This window comes from Bombina bombina, chromosome 10 (assembly GCF_027579735.1).
Source record: "Bombina bombina isolate aBomBom1 chromosome 10, aBomBom1.pri, whole genome shotgun sequence".
Taxonomy (NCBI): Eukaryota; Metazoa; Chordata; class Amphibia; order Anura; family Bombinatoridae; genus Bombina; species Bombina bombina.
The window spans coordinates 95,507,059-95,527,692 of NC_069508.1; the positions used below are offsets into that span (position 1 = coordinate 95,507,059).

Below are 20,634 nucleotides of genomic sequence, written 5' to 3' on the forward strand. Positions count from 1 at the left end.
AGCCATTGTTTCAATTGATGCAGAGAAAGCATTCGATTCAATCCACTTTGATCATTATTTATTTCATGTAATTAGCAAGAGTCCATGAGCTAGTGACGTATGGGATATACATTCCTACCAGGAGGGGCAAAGTTTCCCAAACCTCAAAATGCCTATAAATACACCCCTCGCCACACCCACAAATCAGTTTTACAAACTTTGCCTCCCATGGAGGTGGTGAAGTAAGTTTGTGCTAGATTCTACGTTGATATGCGCTTCGCAGCAGGCTGGAGCCCGGTTTTCCTCTGTGTGCAGTGAATGTCAGAGGGATGTGAGGAGAGTATTGCCTATTTGAATTCAATGGTCTCCTTCTACGGGATCTTTTTCATAGGTTCTCTGTTATTGGTCGTAGAGATTAATCTCTTACCTCCCTTCTCAGATCGACGATATACTCTTATATACCATTACCTCTACTGATTCTCGTTTCAGTACTGGTTTGGCTTTCTACTACATGTAGAAGAGTGTCCTGGGGTAAGTAAATCTTATTTTTGTGACACTCTAAGCTATGGTTGGGCACTTTTATGTTAAAGTTCTAAATATATGTGTTTAAACATTTATTTGCCTTGATTCAGGATGATCAATATTCCTTATTTCAGACAGAAAGTTTCATTATTTGGGATAATGCATATGAATTATCAATTTTTTTCTTACCTTTAAATTTACTTTTTTCTCTGTGGGCTGTTAGGCTCGCGGGGGCTGAAAATGCTTCATTTCATTGCGTCATTCTTGGTGCAGACTTTTTTGGCGCAAAAAAATTCTTTGTCATTTCCGGCGTCATACTTGTCGCCGGAAGTTGTTCGTGATTGTGTAATTTTTTTGACGTTTGGCGCCAAAAATGTCGGCGTCACCGGATGTGGCGTCATTCTCGGCGCCAATAATGTGGGCGTCTTTTTTGGCGCTAAAAAATGTGGGCATCATTTTTGTCTCCACCTTTTTTTCTCATTATTTAAGTCTCATTTTTCTTTTGCTTCTGGTTACCTAGAGGCTTGTTCATTGGCATTTTTCCCATTCCTGAAACTGTCATTTAAGGAATTTGATAGATTTTGCTTTATATGTTGTTTTTTCTGTTACATATTGCAAGATGTCTCGGATTGACCCTGGATCAGAAGCTACTTCTGGAAAATCGCTGCCTGATGCTGGTTCTACCAAAGTTAAGTGCATTTGTTGTAAACTTGTGGTATCTGTTCCTCCGGCTGTAGTTTGTGATGAATGTCATGATAAACTTGCTAATGCAGATTCAATTTCCATTAGTAATATTCCATTACCTGTTGGTGTTCCATCAACATCTAATACTCAGGATGTTCCTGTTAATATAAGAGATTTTGTTTCTAAATCTATTAGGAAGGCTATGTCTGTTATTCCTCCTTCCAGTAAGCGTAAAAAGTCTTTTAAAACTTCTCATTTCTCAGATGAATTTTTAAATGAACATCATCATTCTGATTTGTCTGTTTCTGATGAGGATTTTTCTGGTTCAGAGGATTCTGTCTCAGATATTGACACTGATAAATCTAAATATTTATTTAAAATGGAATTTATTCATTCTTTACTTAAGAAGTTTTAATCGCTTTAGAAATTGAGGATTCTAGTCCTCTTGATACTAAATCTAATAAGCGTCTAAATTCGGTTTTTAAACCTCCTGTAGTTATTCCGGAAGTTTTTCCTGTCCCTGATGCTATTTCTGAAGTAATTTCTAGGGAATGGAATAATCTGGGTAATTCTTTTACTCCTAAGAGATTTAAGAAATTGTATCCTGTGCCATCTGACAGATTAGAGTTTTGGGACAAAATCCCTAAAGTTGATGGGGCTATCTCTACTCTTGCTAAACGTACTACTATTCCTACGGCAGATAGTACTTCTTTAAGGATCCTTTAGATAACTAAGAGCGATATTCAATGCTCTTCAGGCTTGGCCTCAGCTAGCTGCGGTCAGGTTCATCAGATTTCAGTCGGACAACATCACGACTGTAGCCTACATCAACCATCAAGGGGGAACAAGGAGTTCACTAGCAATGTTGGAGGTTTCAAAAATAATTCTATGGGCAGAGGTTCACTCTTGCCATCTATCAGCTATCCATATCCCAGGAGTAGAGAACTGGGAGGCGGATTTTCTAAGTCGACAGACTTTTCATCCGGTGGAGTGGGAACTCCATCCGGAGGTGTTTGCACAGGAGATTCAACTTTGGGGCAAACCAGAACTGGATCTCATGGCGTCTCATCAGAACGCCAAGCTTCCTTGTTACGGATCCATTTCCAAGGATCCCAAGGCAGCGCTGATAGATGCTCTAGCAGCGCCTTGGTCTTTCAACCTGCCTTATGTGTTTCCACCGTTTCCTCTGCTCCCTCGTCTGATTGCCAAGATCAAACAGGAGAGAGCTTCGGTGATTTTGATGGCACCTGCGTGGCCACGCAGGACTTGGTATGCAGATCTGGTGGACATGTCATCCCTTCCACCATGGACTCTACCGCTGAGGCAGGACCTTCTACTTCAGGGTCCTTTCAACCATCCAAATCTAATTTCTCTGCGTCTGACTGCTTGGAGATTGAACGCTTGATTTTATCAAAACGTGGTTTCTCCTAATCGGTCATTGATACCTTAATTCAGGCTCGAAAGCCTGTCGCCAGGAAAATCTATCATAAGATATGGCATAAATATCTTCATTGGTGTGAATCCAAGGGTTACTCATGGAGTAAAGTCAGGATTCCCAGGATATTATCTTTTCTCCAAGAAGGATTGGAGAAGGGATTGTCAGCTAGTTCCTTAAAGGGACAGATTTCTGCTCTGTCTATTCTTTTGCACAAGCGTCTGGCGGATGTTCCAGATGTTCAGGCGTTTTGTCAGGCTTTAGTTAGAATCAAGCCTGTGTTTAAACCTGTTGCTCCGCCATGGAGTTTAAATGTAGTTCTTAAAGTTCTTCAAGGGGTTCCGTTTGAACCTCTGCATTCCATAGATATCAAGCTTTTATCTTGGAAAGTTCTGTTTTTGGTAGCTATCTCTTCGGCTCGAAGAGTTTCAGAGTTATCTGCCTTACAGTGTGATTCCCCTTATCTGATCTTCCATGCAGATAAGGTAGTTTTGCGTACCAAACCTGGGTTTCTTCCTAAGGTGGTATTTAATAAGAATATCAATCAGGAGATTGTTGTTCCGTCACTGTGTCCTAATCCTTCTTCAAAGAAGGAACGTCTATTACACAATCTTGACGTGGTTCGTGCTTTAAAGTTTTATTTATAAGCTATTAAAGATTTTCGTCAAGCATCTGCATTGTTTGTTGTCTACTCTGGACAGAAGAAAGGCCAAAAGGCTTCAGCAACTTCTCTTTCCTTTTGGTTAAGAAGTATAATTCGCTTAGCTTATGAGACTGCTGGCCAGCAGCCTCCTGAAAGAACTACAGCTCATTCCACTAGAGCGGTGGCTTCCACATGGGCTTTTAAAAATGAGGCTTCTGTTGAACAGATTTGTAAGGCGGCGACTTGGTCTTCGCTTCATACTTTTTCTAAATTCTACAAATTTTATACTTTTGCTTCTTTGGAGGCTATTTTTGGGAGAAAGGTCTTACAGGCAGTGGTGCCTTCCGTTTAAGCGCCTGCCTTGTCCCTCCCTTCATCCGTGTCCTATAGCTTTGGTATTGGTATCCCACAAGTAATGGATGAATCCGTGGACTGGATACACCTTACAAGAGAAAACAAAATTTATGCTTACCTGATACATTTATTTCTCTTGTGGTGTATCCAGTCCACGGCCCGCCCTGTCATTTTAAGGCGGATGTTTTTTATTTTTAAACTACAGTCACCACTACACCCTATAGTTTCTCCTTTCTCTTGCTTGTCTTCGGTCGAATGACTGGAGGTGGCAGTTAGGGGAGGAGCTATATAGACAGCTCTGCTGTGGGTGTCCTCTTGCAGCTTCCTGTTGGGAAGGAGAATATCCCACAAATAATGGATGAATCCGTGGACTGGATACACCACAAGAGAAATAAATTTATCAGGTAAGCATAAATTTTGTTTTTGTAGTGGACAACATAGCCAATCACAGGTTGTTTCTAGCAACATAAATTCTAAACTGTGTTCCTGCATCTCTGCGTAAGTCTTATATTTATGTGCGACTGCGCTGCTAGACCTGTCTAACCAAAATAGTGAATCGCAAGGGCTGTGTGCTTGCAATTCAATATGCTGGCATAAAATCCATGCAGGATTATGCTCTGTTCAGCATCATTGATGGGGGGGGGGGGGGGTACAGTTTTGAGAGACTTTGCGTTTTAGTTTTGAAAACTAAACGGGAAAGTATATCTTAACTTTTTACAGTTAAAGGGACAGTAAACCAAAAAAAAATGTAAAAAATTGTTTAAAGGATTTTTATGTTTGCTAATACTTTACATTTCTTTTATAATAATAGCTACAACAATAATACAGTCTGTTTCTAATACTTTTTTTAGTAATAAAGCACTATTATTTAGAATTCCACATTTTAGTTTTTTATGTTTTGGACTTTTTTGGCACATTTCCTGCTGATCTAAATTTTATACACTATTTCCCTTTTTAATTTAGAAAAAGGTGTTTGAAGAGGATAGAGGAGCTTGGTTAAAACAGCAGTTTTTAAATATGACTGCACTGTGTGATCGCAAGAGTTCTGAGCATTGGAAATCCCCAAGTGCCTTTTTTAGTAAGTATTGTCTTTTTATAAATTGCTTTTTTGTGTTTAAACTTTAGATACAACTGCTTTAAATTCCTCACGGAAGAAAAATATAGTTTCTCTTTTGAAATGGCTGGATAATTACTGATTTCAAGTGCATTGACTACTTCATTTCAGGTTTAAAGTGACAGGGAAATCAAAATTAAATTAAAAGTTCATGATTCAGATCAAGAATGCAATTTTAAACTACTTTTCTTCATAAGATTGTGAGAGTCCACAAACCATCACATGTGGGATTAAATTCCAGTCCACTATAAACACCCAATATACCAGAGATTGTAATCCCTGCCACTCCTATACAACTCGGCCCCTAACATGGGGTGCACTCACCAGTCCATTCTTCAGGGTGCTTCTTTTCTTGGGCCATTGTGGGTGGTAATCACCACAGATGCCAGACTTACAGGTGGGGTGTGGTCTGGAATTTTGACTCCTCAGGACACTTACATCGATCAAGAGGGAACATGAAGGCAGTCATTGCATGATATCAGATATTCATATCCTGGAAGTAAACAATTGGGAAGCTGACTTTCTCAGCTACCAGTAACTCCACCTGGGGGAATATTCTCTGAACCAGGAAGTATTTGGCAAATAGTGAGACATTGGGGCATGCCAGATATTCAACCTCATGGTCTCCTGCTTGAACTACAAGCTGCCCCGGTATTGGCATTAAGTTTCGAGATCCTGTGGTATTCATCATAGATGACTTAAAGGGACAGTCGAGTCCAAAAAAAACTTTCATGTTTCAAATAGGGCATGTCATTTTAAACAACTTTCCAATTTACTTTTATCACCAATTTTTGCTTTGTTCTCTTGGTAGTCTTAGTTGAAAGCTAAACCTAGGAGGTTCATATGCTAATTTATTAGACCTTAAAGGCCGCCTCTAATCTAAATGCTTTTTGATAGTTTTTCACCACTAGAGGGCATTAGTTCACGTGTTTGATATAGATAACATTGAGCTCATGCACATAATTTACCATGGAGACAGCTCTGATTGGCTAAAATGCAAGTCTGTCAAAAGAACTGAAATAAGGGGGCAGTCTGCTGAGGCTTAGATACAAGGTAATTACAGAGGTAAAACTTGTGTTTTTATAACTGTGTTGGTTATGCAACACTGGGGAATTGGTAATTAAGTGATTATCTATCTTTTAAAACAACAACAATTCTGGTGTTGACTGTCCCTTTAATAGTTCCTGGTCGTTCAGTCTGATGTACATCTTTCCTCCGTGTTGCTGTCAAGTCTTGTAGTAAAGCTTGTTCCTGTTTGATCCTGGCTAATTCTGATTACTTGGGCATAGCCTTACAGGACTTGGTATGCAGATTTGCTTCAAATATCCTCCTGTCCACCTTGAAGACTTCATCTCAGAAAGATCCCAAAATGCTAAATTTGCTGGCACAGTTATTGAATGAATTCCTAATTCAGGCCCAAAGAGGTCTATCTGGTCAAATTATTAATACTTTAGTTAAAGGGATAGTAAACCCCAAACTTTTTTATTTTATGATTCAGATAGAAAATACCATTTTAAACAACTTTCCACTGTACTTCTATTATCAAATTTGCTTCATTCTCTTGTTATCCATTGCACTACTGTCAGCTAGCTGAATACATCTAGTTATCCAATCACAAGAGACAAATGTGTGCAGGCACCAATAAGCAGCAGCTCCCACTAGTGTATATGTGTGTATTCATTTTTAACAAAGGATAGTAACAGAACGAAACACATTTGAAAATAGAAGTGAATTTAAATGTCTTAAAATGACATGCTCTATCTGAATCATGTAAGTTTAATTTTGACTTTCCTATCCCTTTAAGGGAAAAAAACTGTGACCAGGCACATATATCCTGGTGTAAAGCTAGAGGATACCACTAGAATTCCTTTCAAATTTCTAGCATGCTACAGTTGTTACAGGACATTCTGGAGAAAGGCTTAACCACCACCAGTTCTCATAAGGGTCAGATATTGGCTTTGTCTGTCTTGTATCACAAGAAAATCTCTAAGTTCCCTGACATTTAGACCTTTTGTTCAGAATCTTGCCAGTTATTAAACCAGCTGCTCCACCATGGAATCTCAATCTGGTTTTAGGGGTCCTCCAGCTCCTCCTCTTGAGCATATGCATGGTCTTGACAGTTGTCTTGGAAGGGTAATGCTCCTCTTTGTCCAGTCGGCTTTATCCTGTGATCCTCCTAACCCAATTTTTTTCATTAGGATGAGGTGGTTCTGAGAGCCAACTACTTTATTTATTCCTTTATTTTCTTCCTATAGTAGTATCTTCCTATACTATTACTCAGGAAATTGTAGTTCCATCATTTATTTCCGGCTCCCAAAAATTCTAAGGAGCGACTTCACAATCTAGATTTCATTTTTCCTCTTCTATATTTATTCATTTTTCATGCACCTTGCAAGATTCATGAATCTATTGCAGTTTCCTTGGCTGTTGGCTTCAACCTTGATTCGTAAGGCATACGGTGGGGAAGACTCCCTTCTAAGTGCATTACTACTCATTTCACTAGAACATTTGCCACATCTTGGGCCTTTGGGAATGAAGATTTCATTGAGCAAAAGCTATCTTGGGGGTGTTTGACTCATTCTAGTGGACTCACATTTAATCTCACATGTAGTGGCTTGTGGGCTCACCATCAAAAAATAAATGAATTTATCAGTTAAAGGGACAGTCTACACCAGCGTTTTTATTGTTTTAAAAGATAGATAATCCCTTTATTACCCATTTCCCAGTTTTGCATAACCAACACAGTTATAATAATATACTTTTAACCTCTGTGATTATCTTGTATCTAAGCCTCTGCAAACTGCCCCTTTTTTCAGTTCTTTTGACAGACTTGCAGTCTAGCCAATCAGTGCCTGCTCCCAGATTACTTCACGCACACGAGCACAGTGTTATCTATATGAAATATGTGAACTAACACCCTCTAGTGGTGAAAAACTGTTAAAATGCAATCTGAAAGAGGTGGGCTTCAAGGTCTAAGAAATTAGCATATGAACCTCCTAGGTTAAGCTTTCAACTAAGAATACCAAGAGAACAAAGCAAAATTGGTGATAAAGGTAAATTGGAAAATTGTTCAAAATTACATGCTCTATCTGAATCATGAAAGTTTATTTTGGCCTAGACTGTCCCTTTAAGAGATACCATTTTCCTTCCTTTCCAATGGCATGGAGAGTCCACGATTTCATTCCAATTACTAGTGGGAATTCAACTCCTGGCCAGCAGGAGGAGGCAAGAACACACCAGCAGAGCTGTTAAGTGTCACTCCCATTACCCATAAGCCCCAGTCATTCTTTGCCTTGATCATCGGGAGGGTGTTCGAAGATTGTGTCTGAAGACTTTAGTCCTTTTATGGGTACTTTTTCCTGCCAACAAGGATTAGGGCTATGCTGTGTCAATGTAAATCTCTTCAGTAAGTAATGATGGCTTTTAGCAGTTAGACAGCGAGGTTGCCTTTGCTTACCTTCTGACATTCATGCTTACCCCTCTTATAGAAAACAAGGGTCGGTTACTCTGTTTTTTCTTTCTCTTCAGGTCCCTGTCAGCAATCAGATGAGACTAATACACCTGATTGTGCTGTGACTGCTCCACAGCTGAAGACTCTGGAGGATAAGTTCTTTCATTTATATTTCACAGAGAGATATCATGGCAAACGACTGGAATATTGAGGGACCTAATGGTACCTGCTTCCTCCTAAAGGGTCTACTTTTAATATATGTCAGACCTATTGTGGCTGAGCAGGTATCTGGGTTTTTGCCAAGGACAGTGAAGTTGCCGCCTCCATTACTGGGCTATTTTAATAGTAGGAGCCTGGCTTATGTCATGTGAGAACAGGTATCAGGGTATCGGGGAGATACTACGCTCACTCTTTATATTCCCTGGAAGATCTGTTTGGTCATGGTGGTGCTTATGATGGGCACTTTATTCATGAACTACTGAGCATGTTTGCTAATTGTTACACAGACATTAGTTCACAGCACTACTGTTTTACTGTGACATTTTTATGTGTTGGGTCCCTCAGAGGTAAAATTGGAGTATATATATATATATATATATATATATATATATATATATATATATATATATATATATATATACATACATACATACATACATACATACATACATACATACATACATACATACATACATACATACATACATACATACATACATACATACATACACAGGTGGCCCTCGTTTTACAACGGTTCAATTTACACCGTTTCAGAATAACAACCTTTTTTTCCAGTCATGTGACTGCTATTGAAAAGCATTGAGAACCAGTGCATTTATTAAAATGGCCAGTAGGTGGAGCTCTCCGCTTGTGTTGTAGCAAAGTCAAGCAAGCTGAAATTAATCAGTTTAACCAGATCTGAGCTATCGAGCAGATTTCAAAGGAACAAGATCTTCCTGTCTATAAATCAGTCCAGATTGGAATGAATAGAAATAACTGTTTGCAGAAAAATGCAAGTGAAGTATGTGTTGTGTGATTATTTTATTAGGTTTATAATGCTGTTTAGCATTTAAAGTCTTCATTTCAAAGCTTTAAAAATAATGTATTAGGTGTTACTTATGACAATTTTGAGAGGGGCCTGGAACCTAACTCCCTCACTTCCCATTGACTTACATTATAAACTGGGTTTCAATTTACAACGGTTTCGATTTACAACCATTCCTTCTGGAACCTAACCCCAGCGTAAACTGAGGGATATATATATATATATTTCTCTTGTTAAGTGTATCCAGTCCACGGATCATCCATTACTTATGGGATATTAACTCCTCCCCAACAGGAAGTGCAAGAGGATTCACCCAGCAGAGCTGCTATATAGCTCCTCCCCTAACTGCCATTACCAGTCATTCTCTTGCACCCAACGAATAGATAGGATGTGTGAGAGGACTGTGGTGATTATACTTAGTTTCATACCTTCAATCAAAAGTTTGTTATTTGATAATAGCACCGGAGTGTGTTATTCCTTCTCTGGTAGAATTTGAAGAAGAATCTATGATTTTAGCCGGAGTAGTTAAGATCATATTGCTGTTTCTCGGCCATCTGAGGAGAGGTAAACTTCAGATCAGGGGACAGCGGGCAGATTAATCTGCAAAGAGGTATGTAGCAGTTTATTATTTTCTGACAATGGAATTGATGAGAAAATTCTGCCATACCGATATAATGTAAACTCAGCCTTAAATGCAGTAGCAGCAACTGGTATCAGGCTGTCATGTATGTATATTTTACACTTCAGTATTCTGGGGAATGGCACTTCACTGGAATTATACTGTATACATAAAACTTTAGCCTAATTTGCAGGGACTAGCAACAGGCTTTTTAATAACACTCAATTTATTAATGTTAAACATTTTTTGCTGGCATGTAAAATCGTTTAATTTTCTGAGGTACTGGGTGAAAAAATGTTTTGGGCACTATTTTTTTCCACTTGGCAGTCGTTTTATTTAATTTATGACAGTTTACTGATCTCTCTCACTTTTATGTGTGAGGGGGAGGGACCTTTTTTGGTGCTTTTGCTACGCATCAAAAAATTCAGTCAGAAGTTTGTCTTCCCTGCATGATCCGGTTCATCTCTACAGAACTCAGGGGTCTTCAAAACTTGTTTTGAGGGAGGTAATCACTCACAGCAGAGCTGTGAGATTGTAGTTGACTGTGATAAAAAAAAAGTTTATTTCTGTATTTTTTTTTTTTTATTTTTTTTTGCTATCAGGGTTAGTTATCCTTTGCTAATGGGAGCAATCCTTTTTTGTCCCTGAGCCTTCAGAGAATTCCAGACAGCGCCCCAACCTAGTAGGCTGGCGTCTGTTGTTACAATTGTCTGCTGAATGGCATCCCCCTGGACAGATGTGGCCGAGAAAGCCACCATAGAAGAGAATTTACTATAATATGAAAACGTACTGTGCCTATAAGAAGCACAGAAAAAGTTATGACAGTTGAAAATTAATAAACTGAAAAGTTATAGCATCAAATCTTTGTAAAAAACACAATATTAGCAAAGGATTGCTCCCATTAGCAAAGGATAACTAACCCTGATAGCAGAAAAAAAAAAAAAAAAAATACAGAAATAAACGTTTTTTGTTTTTTTTTTATCACAGTCAACTACAATCTCACAGCTCTGCTGTGAGTTATTACCTCCCTCAAAACAAGTTTTGAAGACCCCTGAGTTCTGTAGAGATGAACCGTATCATGCAGGGAAGACAAACTTCTGACTGAATTTTTTGATGCGTAGCAAAAGCACCAAAAAAGGTCCCTCCCCCTCACACATAACAGTGAGAGAGATCAGTAAACTGTCATAAATTAAATAAAACGACTGCCAAGTGGAAAAAAATAGTGCCCAAAACATTTTTTCACCCAGTACCTCAGAAAATTAAACGATTTTACATGCCAGCAAAAAACGTTTAACATTAATAAATTGAGTGTTATTAAAAAGCCTGTTGCTAGTCCCTGCAAATTAGGCTAAAGATTTATGCATACAGTATAATTCCAGTGAAGTGCCATTCCCCAGAATACTGAAGTGTAAAATATACATACATGACAGCCTGATACCAGTTGCTGCTACTGCATTTAAGGCTGAGTTTACATTATATCGGTATGGCAGAATTTTCTCATCAATTCCATTGTCAGAAAATAATAAGCTGCTACATACCTCTTTGCAGATTAATCTGCCCGCTGTCCCCTGATCTGAAGTTTACCTCTCCTCAGATGGCCGAGAAACAGCAATATGATCTTAACTACTCCGGCTAAAATCATAGAAAAACTCAGGTAGATTCTTCTTCAAATTCTACCAGAGAAGGAATAACACACTCCGGTGCTATTATAAAATAACAAACTTTTGATTGAAGGTATGAAACTAAGTATAATCACCACAGTCCTCTCACACATCCTATCTATTCGTTGGGTGCAAGAGAATGACTGGTAATGGCAGTTAGGGGAGGAGCTATATAGCAGCTCTGCTGGGTGAATCCTCTTGCACTTCCTGTTGGGGAGGAGTTAATATCCCATAAGTAATGGATGATCCGTGGACTGGATACACTTAACAAGAGAAATAAATTTATCAGGTAAGCATAAATTATGTTTTTTACAAAGATTTGATGCTATAACTTTTCAGTTTATTAATTTTCAACTGTCATAACTTTTTCTGTGCTTCTTATAGGCACAGTACATTTTCATATTATAGTAAATTACTTGAAAAGTATTTCCAAGTTGCTAGTTTATTTGCTAGTGTGTTAAACATGTCTGATTCAGAGGAAGATATCTGTGCTATATGTGCTAAAGCCAAAGTGGAGCCCAATAGAAATTTATGTACTAACTGTATTGATGCTACTTTAAATAAAAGTTAATCTGTACAAATTGAACATATTTCACCAAACAACGAGGGGAGAGTTATGCCGACTAACTCGCCTCACGTGTCAGTACCTGCATCTCCCGCTCGGGAGGTGCGTGATATTGTAGCGCCGAGTACATCTGGGCGGCCATTACAAATCACATTACAGGATATGGCTACTGTTATGACTGAAGTTTTGGCTAAATTACCAGAACTAAGAGGTAAGCGTGATCACTCTGGGGTGAGAACAGAGTACGCTGATAATATTAGGGCCATGTCAGACACTGCATCACAATTTGCAGAACATGAGGACGGAGAGCTTCATTCTGCGGGTGACGGTTCTGATCCAAACAAACTGGATTCAGATATTGGGGACTCTTATAGATTCTGTAGAAATGAAGATTTACCTGACAGAAGACAGGTTAACAAAGCTTCAAAATGCATGCCGTGTCCTTCATTCCATTCAACACCCGTCAGTAGCTCAATGCATGGAGGTGATCGGCTTAATGGTAGCAGCAATGGACATAGTACCCTTTGCACGTCTACATCTCAGACCGCTGCAATTGTGCATGCTAAGTCAGTGGAATGGGGATTACTCAGACTTGTCCCCTACTCTGAATCTGGATCAAGAGACCAGAAATTCTCTTCTATGGTGGCTTTCTCGGCCACATCTGTCCAGGGGGATGCCATTCAGCAGGCCGGACTGGACAATTGTAACAACAGACGCCAGCCTACTAGGTTGGGGCGCTGTCTGGAAGTCTCTGAAGGCTCAGGGACAATGGAATCAGGAGGAGAGTCTCCTACCAATAAACATTCTGGAATTGAGAGCAGTTCTCAATGCCCTTCTGGCTTGGCCCCAGTTAACAACTCGGGGGTTCATCAGGTTTCAGTCGGACAACATCACGACTGTAGCTTACATCAACCATCAGGGAGGGACAAGAAGCTCCCTAGCAATGATGGAAGTATCAAAGATAATTCGCTGGGCAGAGTCTCACTCTTGCCACCTGTCAGCAATCCACATCCCGGGAGTGGAGAACTGGGAGGCGGATTTCTTAAGTCGTCAGACTTTTCATCCGGGGGAGTGGGAACTTCATCCGGAGGTCTTTGCCCAAATACTTCGACGTTGGGGCAAACCAGAGATAGATCTCATGGCGTCTCGACAGAACGCCAAGCTTCCTCGTTACGGGTCCAGATCCAGGGATCCGGGAGCGGTTCTGATAGATGCTTTGACAGCACCTTGGACCTTCGGGATGGCTTATGTGTTTCCACCCTTCCCGATGCTTCCTCGATTGATTGCCAGAATCAAACAGGAGAGAGCATCAGTGATTCTAATAACGCCTGCATGGCCACGCAGGACTTGGTATGCAGATCTAGTGGACATGTCATCCTGTCCACCTTGGTCGCTACCTCTGAAACAGGACCTTCTGATCCAGGGTCCCTTCAAACATCAAAATCTAATTTCTCTGAAGCTGACTGCTTGGAAATTGAACGCTTGATTTTATCAAAACGTGGTTTTTCTGAGTCAGTTATTGATACCTTAATACAGGCTAGGAAGCCTGTTACCAGAAAGATTTACCATAAGATATGGCGCAAATACTTATATTGGTGCAAATCCAAGAGTTACTCATGGAGTAAGGTTAGGATTCCGAGGATATTGTCTTTTCTACAAGAAGGTTTAGAAAAGGGTTTATCCGCTAGTTCCTTAAAGGGACAGATTTCAGCTCTGTCCATTCTTTTACACAAACGTCTGTCAGAAGTTCCGGACGTTCAAGCTTTTTGTCAGGCTTTAGCTAGGATCAAGCCTGTGTTTAAAACTGTTGCTCCACCATGGAGTTTGAACTTAGTTCTTAATGTTTTACAGGGGGTTCCGTTTGAACCCCTTCATTCCATTGATATCAAGTTGTTATCTTGGAAAGTTCTGTTTTTAATGGCGATTTCCTCGGCTCGAAGAGTCTCTGAGTTATCTGCCTTACATTGTGATTCTCCTTATCTGATTTTTCATTCAGACAAGGTAGTTCTGCGTACTAAACCTGGGTTCCTACCTAAGGTGGTCACTAACAGCAATATCAATCAAGAGATTGTGGTTACATCTTTGTGTCCTAATCCTTCTTCGAAAAAGGAACATCTGCTACACAATCTAGATGTAGTCCGTGCCCTGAAATTTTATCTACAGGCAACTAAGGATTTTCGACAAACGTCTTCCCTGTTTGTCGTTTATTCTGGTCAGAGGAGAGGTCAAAAAGCTTCGGCTACCTCTCTCTCCTTTTGGCTTCGTAGCATAATACGGTTAGCCTATGAGACTGCTGGACAGCAGCCTCCTGAAAGAATGACAGCACATTCTACTAGAGCTGTGGCTTCCACTTGGGCCTTTAAGAATGAGGCTTCTGTTGAACAGATTTGCAAGGCTGCAACTTGGTCTTCTCTTCATACTTTTTCCAAATTTTACAAATTTGACACTTTTGCTTCTTCGAAGGCTGTTTTTGGGAGAGAGGTTCTTCAGGCAGTGGTTCCTTCCGTATAAAGAGCCTGCCTGTCCCTCCCGTCATCCGTGTACTTTAGCTTTGGTATTGGTATCCCATAAGTAATGGATGATCCGTGGACTGGATACACTTAACAAGAGAAAACATAATTTATGCTTACCTGATAAATTTATTTCTCTTGTAGTGTATCCAGTCCACGGCCCGCCCTGTCACTTTAAGGCAGGTAATTTTTCCATTAAACTACAGTCACCACTGTACCCTATGGTTTTCCTTTCTCTGCATGTTTTCGGTCGAATGACTGGTAATGGCAGTTAGGGGAGGAGCTATATAGCAGCTCTGCTGGGTGAATCCTCTTGCACTTCCTGTTGGGGAGGAGTTAATATCCCATAAGTAATGGATGATCCGTGGACTGGATACACTACAAGAGAAATAAATTTATCAGGTAAGCATAAATTATGTTATATATATATATATATATATATATATATATATATATATATATATATATATATATATATATATATATATATATATATATATATATATATATATATATATATATATATATATATATATATATATATATATATTCTTATCCCTTTGTTTTCTTCCTAATGGGAAAGAGTCCACAGCTGCATTCATTTTTTTTGTGGAAAATAAGAACCTAGCCACCGGTCTCCGACTTGGTCACGTTTGGCTGATGATGCCCTTTTTTCTGGCATCTAGTGAGGCTTTCTGGAGTCTCTAGAGCTAGTTTGACCTGTGTTTTTGAAGACAGGGTTCTGGTTAGTTATCCTTATACCTTGCTTCTTCCTTTGGGGAGTTGTTGGTCAGGGTTCTCTTTGGGGGCGTGTGTATGGGATCTGCCTTTGGGCAATAGTGCGCTTTGAGTCCTGTTGGCTCGGTGGCGTTGCATGTGGTTTTTACCCAGGCTTGGGACTATCCTTTGTGTCCTTGGGGCATATTTTTCTGCATGTTTTTGCTCCCTGATTTTGGATGAAGCAGGACTTTATGGGATGTGGTTCAGTCCTGGTGCACTCAGATTGGGCCGCCTCTTACCCTCCCGTTCTTGACATTGTGTCCTCTTTGGCTTGGGTATAATTTTCCCACAATTAATGCGGCTGTGGACTCTTTCCCATTAGGAAGAAAAACATAAGTTATGCTTACCTGATAATTTCATTTTCTTCTGCAGCCCCCCGCCCGTTTTTTTTTTTTTTTTTCTTCTTTTTTTTTCTTCTTTTTTTTCTTCTACAAGATATGACGAGTCCACGGATTTCATCCTTACTTGTGGGATTTATCCTCCTGCTAACAGGAAGTGGCAAAGAGCACCACAGCAGAGCTGTATATATAGCTCCTCCCTTCCCTCCACCACCAGTCATTCTCTTTGCCTGTGTTAGTAATAGGAAGAGGTAAAGTGAGGTGTTAGTTTAGATTCTTCAATCAAGAAGTTTTTTTTTTATATTAAAATGGTGCCAGAGTACTATTTTTCTCAGGGGGAAATAGTCAGTCTATTGCTTCTAAAGAGGAGTGGAGACATATTATTTTCTGCCCTGATTTTGGTGATCTTAGCAAACATTATCTAAGATCCATGATGGTTCCCACAGCGCAGCTGAAGGTAGTGTAAGAAAATCTTCAGTGTGGAGAACGGTGTCTTGCTACAAGCAGCATTGAGGTATGTTCAGTCTTTTGTTTTCTGGGGAGACTTGATGCATCAGAATAGGCTGACATTGTCCCCTATATGGGGAAGGGTAAGCAGTATGCACTAAGGAAAAAGATATGGTGTACCTGAAATCCCTTTATTTTATTGCCAAAAGTATGTAAAGACCTTTGTGACTTATCTTGGGCTGGACGCTGGGAGACTTTAGGGCGGTTAATTTTATTGCTGGATGCAGGACTCAGTGTTACGGTTTTGTCTGCATTAGATGGCACATGGCACATATTTATTTCAACATGCATGTTTGTACTGCGACCCATGCGGGTCTTAGTCAGGATTAGAGGGCGGGGCCTATTTTTGCACGCTCCGTTACGCAGTTTTCATCCGGATTGCATAACAAGCAGAGGCTGGAGGCCTAAGTTGTCTATCGATAAGTCCTTCCACGCTATATCCGCTGCAACATGTTCATTCCGGGGGCAGGTAGGCCATTTAAATAATAAGATCATGTTCTAAGTGATATATTGTTCTTTTGCATATTTAGCAAGTGGATGCAATATTAAGGAGTATTTTGGGCACTTTTAAAATAGTTTTTTTCTGGCCAAAAAGCGTTTTTGCAGTTTTTCAGTAAAATAGTTCTGCTTTTAAAATTTAAAGGCGCAGTACAGTTTTTTTTCGCATTTAATCTAATTCAGAGCTCAATATTTAGCAAGGTACGACTATTATCAGTACTGCTAGTCTGTTTAACATGTCGGACACTGAGGAGGAAACTCCTTGCTCTATGTGTTTAGACGCCACTGTGGAACCCCCTCTGACTTTTTGTCCCTCGTGTACTGAGAGGGCCTTACAATGTAAAGCACAAATTTTAGGTAAGAAAAATGTGTGTAAAGATGATTTTCAGTCTGAAGGGAATCGGGGTATACCGCCAACTTCTCCCCAAGCGTCACAACCTTTAACGCCCACCCAAGCGACGCCTGGTTCTTCAACCGCGTCTAATTCATTTACTCTGCAGGATATGGCTGCAGTTATGTCAACTACCCTTACAGAGGTATTATCTAAGTTGCCAGTGTTACACAGGGTAAACGCAGTAGGACAGAGGTGAATGTGAATGCTGAACACTCTGATGCGTTGTTAGCTATTTCCGATGTACCCTCACAGGGATCTGAATTGGGGGTTAGGGAACTTCTATCTGAGGGGGAACTTTCCGATTCGGGAAGTGCGTTACCTCAGACGGACTCGGACGTCATGTCCTTTAAATTTAAGCCTGAGCACCTCCGTCTTTTACTTAGGGAGGTTTTAGTGACTCTGGATGACTGTAACCCTATTGTGGTACCACCAGAGAAATTGTGTAAAATAAATACTTAGAGGTGCCTGCTTACACTGACGTATTTCCGGTTCCTAAGAGAATTTCAGAGATTTTTAAGAGGGAATGGGACAGCCTGGCTATCCCGTTCGCACCCTCTCCTAATTTCAAGAAAATGTATCCTATATCTGACACTGTTCGGAACTCCTGGCAAACAGTCCCTAAGGTGGAAGGAGCTATATCTGCCCTGGCTAAGCGTACAACTATTCCTATTGAGGACAGCTGTGCTTTTTAAATACCCTATGGATAAGAAATTGAAGGGTCTTCTAAAGAAATTGTTTATTCATCAGGGCTTCCTCTTGCAACCAACGTCATGCATTGTACCAGTAACCACTGCGGCGGCCTTCTGGTTTGAGGCCTTAGTCTCTTAAGACTGAGACTCCTTTAGAGGATATCTTAGATAGAATTAAGACTATCAAGCTGGCTAATTCTTTTATCACAGATGCCGCCTTTTAAATTGCTAAGTTGGCGGCTAAGAATGCTGGATTTGCCATTTTAGCGCGTAGAGCGTTATGGTTAAAATTTTGGTCTGCTGATGTGTCATCTAAGTCAAAGCTTTTGGCTATTCCTTTCAAGGGTAAGACCCTATTCAGGCCTGACTTGAAGGAAATCATTTCTGACATCACTGGAGGTAAGGGTCATCTCCTACCTCAGGATAAGACTTTTAAATTGAGGGGTAAACAGAATAATTTAGTTCCTTTCGGAACTTTAAGAGTACCCTCTTCTTCCACCACAAAACAGGAAGGGGATTTGCTCAGGCCAAGTCAGTCTGGAGACCCAACCAGGCTTGAAACAAGGGTAAACAACACAAGAAGCCCGCTGCTACTACCAAGACAACGTGAAGGGGCGGCCCCCGATCCGGGACAGGATCTAGTAGGGGGTAGACTTTCTCTCTTTGCCCAGGCTTGGGCAAGAGATGTTCAGGACCCCTGGGCACTGGAAATCGTGACCCACGGGTATCAACTGGAATTCAAAAATTTTCTCCCAAGAGGGAGATTTCTTCTTTCACGATTGTCTTTAGACCAGATAAAAAGAGAGGCGTTCTTACGTTGTGTAAAAGTCCTCTCTACTATGGGAGTAATTCGTCCCGTTCCAAGACTAGAACAGGGGCAGGGGTTTTACTCAGATCTTTTCGTGGTTCCCAAAAAAGAGGGAACGTTCAGACCCATTTTAGATCTCAAGAGTCTAAACAAGTTTCTCAGAGTCTCATCTTTCAAGATGGAGACCATTCGGACAATTTTACCAATGATCCAGGAGGGTCAATATGACTACCGTGGACTTGAAGGATGCATACCTTCATATTCCTATCCACAAGGATCATCATCAGTACCTAAGGTTTTCCTTCCTGGAGAAACATTTTCAGTTCGTGGCTCTTCCCTTCGGGTTGGCCACATCACCCAGAATCTTCACGAAGGTTCTAGGGTCCCTTCTGGCGGTTCTCAGGCCGCGGGGCATAGCAGTGGCGCCTTATCTGGACGATATTCTGATTCAGGCGTCGACTTATTTAACAAAATCTCATACAGACAGTGTTGTCCTTTCTGAAAACTCATGGATGGAAGGTGAATCTAGAAAAAAAGTTCACTAATTCCACAGACAAAGGTTCCCTTCTTGGGAACTCTGATATATTCTATAGCCATGAAGATTTTTCTGATGGAGGTCAGATAGTCAAAGATTCTAAATACATGCCGAGCCCTTCAGTCCAATCCTCTGCCATCAGTGGCTCAGTGCATGGAGGTAATTGGATTGATGGTGGCAGCAATGAACATCATTCCGTTTGCTCGTTTTCATCTCAGACCACTGCAACTGTGCATGCTCTGACAGTGGAAAAGGGATTATGCAAATGTATCTACTCGGATAAATCTGGACCAGGAGACCAGAGACTCTTTTCTTTGATGGTTGTTGCTGGATCATCTGTCCCAAGGGAAGGGTTTCCGCAGACCCTCGTGGGTGATAGTGACGACGGACGCCATTCTACTAGGCTGGGGTGCAGTCTGGAATTCCCTGAAGGCTCAGGGTGTATGGACTCAGGTGGAGTATCTACTTCCAATCAATATTCCTGAATTGAGAGCAATATTCAATGCGCTTTAGGCGTGGCCTCAGTTGGCTTCGGCCAAATTTATCAGATTCCAGTCGGACAACATCACGACTGTGGCTTACATCAATCATCAGGGAGGAAGGAGGAGTTCCTTAGCGATGACAGAAGTATCCAAGATAATTCGATGGGCGGAGGCCCACTCTTGTTATCTGTCAGCAATCTACATCCCAGGAGTGGACAACTGGGAAGCAGACTTTTTAAGCCGACAGGCTTTTCATCCGGTGTAGTGGGAACTACATCCGGAGGTATTTGCCTCATTGATTCTCCGATGAGGCAGACCGGAATTGGATCTGATGGCGTCTTGACAGAATGCCAAGCTCCCAAGATACGGATCCACGTCGAGGGATCCTCAGGCCGAACTGATAGATGCCTCGGCAGTTCAACCTAGCTTATGTGTTTCCACCGTTTCCTCTCCTTCCCCGGGTGATTGCTCGAATCAAACAGGAGAAAGCTTCAGTAATTCTAATCGCCCCTGCATGGCCACGCAGGACTTGGTATGCAGATCTAGTGGACATGTCATCTCTGCCTCTGTGGAAACTTCCAGTGAGACAGGACCTTCTCATTCAAGGTCCTTTCCAACATCCAAATCAAATTTCTCTGCAGCTGACTGCTTGGAGATTGAACGCTTGATTTTATCTAAGCAGGGATTCTCTGATTCGGTCATCAATACTTTAATTCAGGCACGTAAGCCTGTCACTAGAAATATCTATCATAAGATATGGCGTAAATATATTTTTTTGGTGTGAATCCAAGGGCTACTCATGGAGTAAAGTTAGGATTCCCAGGATTCTGTCTATTCTCCAAGAAGGATTGGAGAAAGGGTTATCAGCGAGTTCCTTAAAGGGACAAATTTCTGCTTTGTCAATTTTGCTACACAAACGTTTGGCAGATGTTCCAGACGTTCAGTCTTTTTGTCAGGCTCTAACCAGAATTAAGCCTGTGTTTAGACCAATTGCTCCACCCTGGAGTTTAAATTTAGTTCT

General features: G+C 40.7%; 1 protein-coding gene across 1 annotated transcript in view; it reads left to right on the forward strand.

The window, feature by feature from the left end:
- Positions 1-4,585: 4,585 nt before the first annotated feature.
- The window catches only part of LOC128640819 (afadin- and alpha-actinin-binding protein B-like), a 99,690-nt gene continuing 83,641 nt past the window's right edge, over positions 4,586-20,634 (forward strand). Inside the window, exon 1 of the mRNA XM_053693243.1 lies at positions 4,586-4,695. Coding sequence (XP_053549218.1) covers positions 4,635-4,695 — 61 coding nt within the window. The 5' untranslated portion in view covers positions 4,586-4,634. The remainder of the gene's footprint in view (positions 4,696-20,634) is intronic.